At 37.8% G+C, this 9072-nt stretch overlaps 1 protein-coding gene across 1 annotated transcript in view; it reads right to left on the reverse strand.

Moving 5' to 3' along the window:
* Nucleotides 1–9072, reverse strand: part of senp6a (SUMO specific peptidase 6a) — a 42599-nt gene that overhangs the window by 3757 nt on the left and 29770 nt on the right. The window contains exons 17-20 of the mRNA XM_016237577.1: nt 6275–6348; nt 5317–5405; nt 3810–3878; nt 3461–3611 (exon numbers count right to left, since the gene is read on the reverse strand). Of these exons, the coding sequence (XP_016093063.1) occupies nt 3461–3611; nt 3810–3878; nt 5317–5405; nt 6275–6348 (383 nt within the window). The remainder of the gene's footprint in view (nt 1–3460; nt 3612–3809; nt 3879–5316; nt 5406–6274; nt 6349–9072) is intronic.

A 9072-nucleotide genomic window follows, 5' to 3' on the forward strand; every position in this document is an offset into this window, starting at 1 on the left:
ACCGCGATTGATGCACGTGATTTGTAATGTTATCTTGCCTTGGCTGTGGCGTGTTCTATGACAGCAGCACCTAGATCTGACTGCTGAAGTGTCATCTGGGGCAGGCAGAGTAAGAGTAGAAGCATTTACTGTGTTGTCACATGCATCTATCGAGATCTTGAGGCAGGTGCACATAGGCAATTAGATAGGAATAAGATATAGGCGGCAAATAGGTAAATACGTGTAGATTTGCACTGTTTTTTGCTTAAGTACATCAAATGGAGTGCAAACGGTAAAAGGTCTTGAGGCAGGTGTGACGCTCTCTATTATGGATTAAAAGTGTAAGTGAGTGTAAACAGTGAGAGATGCTGAGACAGGTGAAAGCGTTTGGTTAATAGTGAATATTGACCTAATGTGCGTACCGTTGTGGCTCCCGCTGTTAGCAGGGGATAATCGCTACATTTGGGGTAAAAAAGACAGAATTATGTATTGTGCCATGATTGGCAGCTTTCCATGTAGACATCGGAAATTCAAATGCAAAAGGAATTGCGATTCTATTTGAGTTTTGGCAGGTTACATGCACGACGCAGCAAGAGTGAAAAAGCAGACGTGGTAATTAATATTGCTATTTAAATATGACAGGCTCATAACTCCTAAGACATGGGAAATACAGTTGCAAATGGACTTTGGTTTTTCATTTGAAATTTGGCAGTCACTGCGTTCGCGAAAGCGAAAATGCAAACGGTAATGCAGGATTTGCAATTGCATTTGGATTGTCACAATTTATGCGCCCACATATTGAAAACACAATTGAAAATACAATTTGCTATTCTATTTGAAAATTGTCCGGAATATCGTTCCATACACAGCATCTGAAATGTTGTTATGGTCATTCGGAAATGCACGAGCAAAGTATGTCATCAAAGTATTTCTGTATAATTGCCTCCCAGAAATGTCTTACACGACTGCGTTTCCAAAAAGCAGCATCCACCTCCGAAAGCAATGACTGCATTCATTGTGTTGTTTCTTCTGCTCGCTCTGAGGCGCAAGTAATTTATTATATATGAAAATGATTATATTCTCCTACTTTTCTTAGTGATTTATAGTGCCAGTTTATCAGGAAGTGACGATTTAGTTCTCTTTGACTTGTTGGATGGAAACGATGCTTGTTCGCAAATCTTTTATGCAATATTCCAGTTTTGCGCACAAGTTAAATTCGCAACTTTGGATGGAAACCCGGCTAGTAACTCAGTTTGATGCTTTGCTAGCGATACTAGAGCCACATATTAAAAAGAAGACCACCAGTTTCTGTGAACTCAGTGTGCAAGGATCTTTACGGTGCTTTGTGCTGCGAGACGAAGTGGATGAACTTTACAATCGCCATTCTGGATTTTGTTGTTCGCTTGTTCGGTGGATCTGAATTGTCAAAACACCTCTCAAAAAGCTTGCTACGGATGCGAAAAACGCAGAAAATCGAACCCGATCCGAATTTTTTTATGACGGATGAAAGTTTCGGAGGCAGTGTGTAAAAGTGATTGACATAACGTGAGGTCGTATTTATTTTTCAATTTATGCAAAAATTTCGGACTCGGTGTGCAATGGCCTTTAGAATTGGTCCAAAAACTAAAGTGAGACCTGAATTACCTATTTGATTTAACGTGAAACTATTACCACTGCAATGTCCTTCATCTTTACCAAAATGTCTGGGATGTGTGTGAACAAAAGCGTAGAATATGAGGAAGCTCTGGCAGTTTTTTGAAAATCTGGGGGATCCAGAATATGTTGTCCAGTCCACTATTAGATATACAGTTCCCATGAGTCCTCTCACCTCAAAGAAGCTCTCCACATACTGCAGCACATAAACTCCACAGTCACTGAAGTTATCCTGCTGGGGCACACGAGGACTCGAGCCCTTCATCACATCCTTCCCAAAACTCCTCTTGGAGCCTTTCTTCACCTCCCACTCCACCTCTAGATACCTGCACAAACACCAGGACAAACACTCACTAATATATATGCAAACTTACAGCCACTCTCATTATTGTTTAAAAACTCAAGGCGATTGTCCATGATTCTCACAGAAAAATAACTATTCGTTGCAAAAACATCTGTGATCAGAAAATCACATCCATTTAAAGGTTTTATTTTTACTCGTCTGTGTCGGAGCAATAACTTACTCTCGTAATGTTTTCACCACAGTCGACCTGGTTGGTCCACGCAGGGAGTCCATGATCAGAATACAAGGCCTGAGGATTTTAATAACATCACAACGAGTGCTGAAAAATAGGAACTGAATTGGAATTTAAAATGCACAATTAAATTCTAAATGGTAACCAACCCAGGTCATTGTTTATAATATACTGGTTTAAAGTAGGGATGCACTGATGTATCGGCCAATAATCGGTATCAGCCGATTAAAGTAATTGCTTAAAAACAGCAGATGATCAGGGACTATTTATGTCCTGTCAATCAAAAGGGGGCAGAAAATGTATGAGACAGCAACTTGCATGAAGAAAATGCATGTGTCATACTTATATAAGACAATAAGACATCAACACAGCGCTGTTAACGCAGGTTCTATTTGACCCTATGAATCATAGTTCAAGCCAAGGTTGCCAGGTCCACGGTTTCCCCTTCACCAAACATTATCTGCAATGCGTCTCTGATCCAAATATTGCAAAGAGCTTTGTGCTTTGTCTAAAAAGAAACAAAGTCTCAGCTTTCAAATCCTGTACTTTTATCACAAAATGCGAACAAATAAATGACGATTTAACAACGTATGTGTGTGATGTTGCTGACACAGAACAGCATACGTTGTTTACATTCAGAGGAAAGCATGCACATGCGTAGTTTTGCGCACAAGTTAAATTCGCAACTTTGGATGGAAACCCGGCTAGTAACTCAGTTTGATGCTTTGCTAGCGATACTAGAGCCACATATTAAAAAGAAGACCACCAGTTTCTGTGAACTCAGTGTGCAAGGATCTTTACGGTGCTTTGTGCTGCGAGACGAAGTGGATGAACTTTACAATCGCCATTCTGGATTTTGTTGTTCGCTTGTTCGGTGGATCTGAATTGTCAAAACACCTCTCAAAAAGCTTGCTACGGATGCGAAAAACGCAGAAAATCGAACCCGATCCGAATTTTTTTATGACGGATGAAAGTTTCGGAGGCAGTGTGTAAAAGTGATTGACATAACGTGAGGTCGTATTTATTTTTCAATTTATGCAAAAATTTCGGACTCGGTGTGCAATGGCCTTTAGAATTGGTCCAAAAACTAAAGTGAGACCTGAATTACCTATTTGATTTAACGTGAAACTATTACCACTGCAATGTCCTTCATCTTTACCAAAATGTCTGGGATGTGTGTGAACAAAAGCGTAGAATATGAGGAAGCTCTGGCAGTTTTTTGAAAATCTGGGGGATCCAGAATATGTTGTCCAGTCCACTATTAGATATACAGTTCCCATGAGTCCTCTCACCTCAAAGAAGCTCTCCACATACTGCAGCACATAAACTCCACAGTCACTGAAGTTATCCTGCTGGGGCACACGAGGACTCGAGCCCTTCATCACATCCTTCCCAAAACTCCTCTTGGAGCCTTTCTTCACCTCCCACTCCACCTCTAGATACCTGCACAAACACCAGGACAAACACTCACTAATATATATGCAAACTTACAGCCACTCTCATTATTGTTTAAAAACTCAAGGCGATTGTCCATGATTCTCACAGAAAAATAACTATTCGTTGCAAAAACATCTGTGATCAGAAAATCACATCCATTTAAAGGTTTTATTTTTACTCGTCTGTGTCGGAGCAATAACTTACTCTCGTAATGTTTTCACCACAGTCGACCTGGTTGGTCCACGCAGGGAGTCCATGATCAGAATACAAGGCCTGAGGATTTTAATAACATCACAACGAGTGCTGAAAAATAGGAACTGAATTGGAATTTAAAATGCACAATTAAATTCTAAATGGTAACCAACCCAGGTCATTGTTTATAATATACTGGTTTAAAGTAGGGATGCACTGATGTATCGGCCAATAATCGGTATCAGCCGATTAAAGTAATTGCTTAAAAACAGCAGATGATCAGGGACTATTTATGTCCTGTCAATCAAAAGGGGGCAGAAAATGTATGAGACAGCAACTTGCATGAAGAAAATGCATGTGTCATACTTATATAAGACAATAAGACATCAACACAGCGCTGTTAACGCAGGTTCTATTTGACCATATGAATCATAGTTCAAGCCAAGGTTGCCAGGTCCACGGTTTCCCCTTCACCAAACATTATCTGCAATGCGTCTCTGATCCAAATATTGCAAAGAGCTTTGTGCTTTGTCTAAAAAGAAACAAAGTCTCAGCTTTCAAATCCTGTACTTTTATCACAAAATGCGAACAAATAAATGACGATTTAACAACGTATGTGTGTGATGTTGCTGACACAGAACAGCATACGTTGTTTACATTCAGAGGAAAGCATGCACATGCGTCGTGATACTCGCCAAAATGGCACCAGGGTGACGCGGAGAAAAATTGCTGAATAAAGTCGTTATTTTTGTTTTCTTTGAGAACAAAATGTATTTTCGTAGCTTCAAAAAAATTACAGTTGAACCACTGATGTCACATGGATCATTTTAACGATGTCCTTACTACGTTTCTGTGCGTTGATCGTGGTAGTTACCTTGCTGTCTATGGGAGGGTCAGAGAGCTCTCGGATTTCATCAAAAATATCTTCATTTGTGTTCCGAAGAAGAATGAAGGTGTTACGGTTTTGGAATGACATGAGGGTGAGTAACTAATGACAATTTTCATTTTTGGGTGAACTAACCCTTTAACCTCTAATGTACCAAAAGGAGGGGGGCTCCCTGTATAGATTACAGCATTACATTTACATTTAGTCATTTAGCAGACGCTTTTATCGAAAGCGACTTACAAATGAGGACAATAAAAGCAGTCAAAACTAACAAAAGAGCAACAATAAGTTTAACAAGCATTAGTTGGGAGAGATTTTTTTACTTTAATAAAACTAAATTATTGGCATCGGTATCAGCAGATATCATTCTGAATGACCACCTGTACTGGCTGAGACATTTCTTATCGGTGCATCTCTAGTTGAAACTCTTCTGTAGCTTTCAAACTGTAAACAAACAGGCTTAATATTGGTTCATCAAAGCTAACATGCAATTAAAAAGTGAAAGAATAAATTTAACACATTTATCTGATTTGATGTAACGGATTCACTCTGTTCTAAAATTTTATATTGAATCAAAATATTTTATATAATGTATTAGCTATGCAAAGTTATTTGAGGAATATTTGCTCTTACTGTTTGCAGATGGTGGGTTTGGACGTCAACTCTGCTTTGTCAAAGCTCCCACACTCATCGACCAAACTGTCATCTTCACTACACCCGTCCTGAAAACACAGATAACAACATGAGAGATACAGACAAAACTCCCCAAAATTATCCAAACATTACATTTCTCGTCAAAATCTAATACACGCACTACACCATAATAGTGAATTGTTGTTGATAATTGAAAATAGTATTTTTCCATTATGAAAGCAAGCCTGTTTTTAATAACCCGAACTGTGTATTCCAGTAAAGGTTATCTGAAATCAATAATCCAAATCAAATATCACCAAATGAATGTAATCTTTCTACTTTTAGCTAGCTTTAAATGACCTCACAACCTTACATGTAAATATGAAGGAACTCCTGAACAAATGAACACAATGTTGGAAACTAAACTATTTTATTACAATTTCTGTTACCTAAAATAGTTCCATTGTTGCCTTGTAATCGTGTAACCTTTTTATTTACATTTAAGTATGTACAGTACCATTCAAAAGTTTGGAGTCAATGAGATTTTTTTTAATGTTTCTAAAAGCCTCTCCAAAGCTGAATTTTCAGCATCATTACTCCAGTCCACAGTGTCAACTGATCCTTCAGAAATCATTCTAATATGCCGATTTGCTGCTTAAGAATTGTTTTATTATTATCAATGTTGAAAACATTTGTGCTGCTTAACATTTTTGTTGAAACTGTGGCCATTTTCTCTTAGAACTGAAAATTGAAGAAATTAAGATTCCAAAGAAAATTCCAAAGAACAGCATTTATTTAAATTAGAAATCTTTTGTAGCATTGCACAGATAAAATAAATAAATCTTTACATCCCTACAATATACAGTGGGGCAAAAAAGTATTTAGTCAGCCACCAATTGTGCAAGCATGACAAAAGTCAACTCTGATACCACAGATTAGCCAAACTGAGACGACTTACCTGACATGAGCTTTGGTCATCTGAGTTATGCGAGTCATCTGTCCCATAACACTCGATTATTCGGTGTAAACCATCTAGAATAAAAACCAAATGGAAATCAAGCATTGACCCAGCGGCAGTCTGCATTAGGGCTGAACGATTAATTGCATTTTCGATAATATCGCGATATGAAAAAACGCGATTTTTCAATCGCAGAGGCTGCAATTACACTCGGTCACATGACACGCGAGAGTAAAGAGATGTGATCGACTTGAAGATCGATTGGTGTATGACATCAAAGTACGGCGAGAGAAAGCATAAGGAGACATCCACGCTCTCTTTTAGCTCTTGCAGTACTTTGATGACACACACCCATCTGTCCAAGCAGCGCTGCTTCAAGTCGAGCGCGGGCCATCAGCAGAAAAAGAAAAGAAATAAAACAGTAAACAGCCAAAGGACGTAACTTAGAATGGGAGATGAATCGGTTTGTGATAGCGAAGAGAAAAGCCATAGATGAAGTCGCACAGACCCAGGCAGGTGCTGGTCATTTAAAAGCTAAATGCAGAAAATATGACAAGCCATATCTTGCTCTCGGCTTCACTCACTGTGTCTATACCGGACGCCGCGCCGCAACAGCTCTACACTGGACGCGAAAAAGCGACGATTGCAAATCATTTTAACGTTGTGTCAGTACGTCATAAATAGAACAAGGCATCAGTTTAATGTCGGGTTTTGTCGTGTTGCGCCCTATACAGTCTATGGTCGCGCCGCATCCAGTGTACACTGCGTCACTGATTATAATGGGTTCTACTGTATTTTGCCGCTCGCTTCCAGTGTAGACACGGGGGTTAATGTCGTTGGTGAGTGAGGAGGAAAGCCTGTGTGTGTGTCCTATGCCTTAGCGGACAGGATGAAACCCACAAAAAATAAATAACAGAGGGAGAATAATAATAATAATAAGTTATTCTCTCTATGCTATTTTTCAATGTTTCAAGTGATGCAGATGTTTTTTTTCCCTGTAGGTTTTTTAAATAAAAAAAGATTTTAAATTTAAAGGGGGCGGACCAAAAAAGTTTGAGAAGCACTGGTCTAAAGTTAACAGACAGTGTTTAAAAAGTGCAGTCCACATGTTTACATATGTTTATTACAGTGACTTTGAATTACCTAAAGTAGTGTGGTAAAGCAACAGATTTGCTTTTATATTTCTGCAATCTATTTTAGTTTGTGTGATTTGTTACTGACTTTCATATTAATGTTTACACCAGGCTTATTTGTGCTTATTTGTTATTTGCTTTATTGCTTTATGATTATTACATGCTCACAAGGTTGGAAGTTCAACAAATCAGTCAATATACAGTGATTGTAGTTGTTAAATAGTTAAATAATTCATATCTTCATGCATCACCTAATTTCATCATACATATACATATAGGCCTGGCCTACAGAAAAGAACATTTATGTTTAATCTATCTAATAGTGTGTTGGTCATACTATACAATGATTTAAAGCTTGTCTTTGTTGAATAATACAGAACATAAAGAGCTTTAAAAAAATAATTGCATATTAAATCACAATCGCAATATTGGTTAAAAAAAAAAATTCGATTATTTTCCATAATCGTTCAACCTTATGAATGCACTCGTGTGGCTCACGTGCTCACCTGTGTACTGCTGCTGTCTGTTCACATCAGCTGCAGATCTGTGCGGGACGGCCGTGTGCTGCCTGACGTCGTCCAGTTCATCCGAACCTCCATCAGTGGGCGGGCTGGAGGAGACAGCAGTGCTATGGGCTTGAGTTTGAGGCTGGTACAGCGGGGTTAGCTCAACATGAGCCTTTTCCAGACCCGGAAAACAGATTATGGCGAGATACCAGTGTGCACTAGATGGACACAGAAAGACAGATCAGGAGATCAGAAGTCTAATTACAAAAACATGACAATACGCACAATACTTAGGCAGCAGATTTAAAATAAATCACAATGCATTTGAAGGCCAGTTCAACATGTTAAATTAGTGTAAAATAACCAGTAAATAGAAGGAAGGAAGACTTTGCACTGTCAAACTTTCATTTGAATGACAATGAAAGACATTCACATGCATTCTTCCTCAGGGTGGGCGATATGAACAAAATTTTATATCACAATAACGACATATATATCACAATATAGTTATTTTAATAAATAACAGAGGGAGAATAATAATAATAATAAGTTATTCTCTCTATGCTATTTTTCAATGTTTCAAGTGATGCAGATGTTTTTTTTCCCTGTAGGTTTTTTAAATAAAAAAAGATTTTAAATTTAAAGGGGGCGGACCAAAAAAGTTTGAGAAGCACTGGTCTAAAGTTAACAGACAGTGTTTAAAAAGTGCAGTCCACATGTTTACATATGTTTATTACAGTGACTTTGAATTACCTAAAGTAGTGTGGTAAAGCAACAGATTTGTTTCTATATTTCTGCAATCTACTTTAGTTTCTGTGATTTGTTACTGACTTTCATATTAATGTTTACACCAGGCTTATTTGTGCTTATTTGTTATTTGCTTTATGTTGTCATAATTATTACATGCTCACAAGGTTGGAAGTTCAACAAATCAGTCAATATACAGTGATTGTAGTTGTTAAATAAAAATGTCATTCATATCTTCATGCATCACCTAATTTCATCATACATATACATATAGGCCTGGCCTACAGAAAAGAACATTTATGTTTAATCTATCTAATAGTGTGTTGGTCATACTATACAATGATTTAAAGCTTGTCTTTGTTGAATAATACAGAACATAAAGAGCTTTAAAAAAATAATTGCATATTAAATC

Source organism: Sinocyclocheilus grahami, unplaced genomic scaffold (genome assembly GCF_001515645.1).
Source record: "Sinocyclocheilus grahami isolate Dianchi unplaced genomic scaffold, SAMN03320097.WGS_v1.1 scaffold519.1, whole genome shotgun sequence".
Taxonomy (NCBI): Eukaryota; Metazoa; Chordata; class Actinopteri; order Cypriniformes; family Cyprinidae; genus Sinocyclocheilus; species Sinocyclocheilus grahami.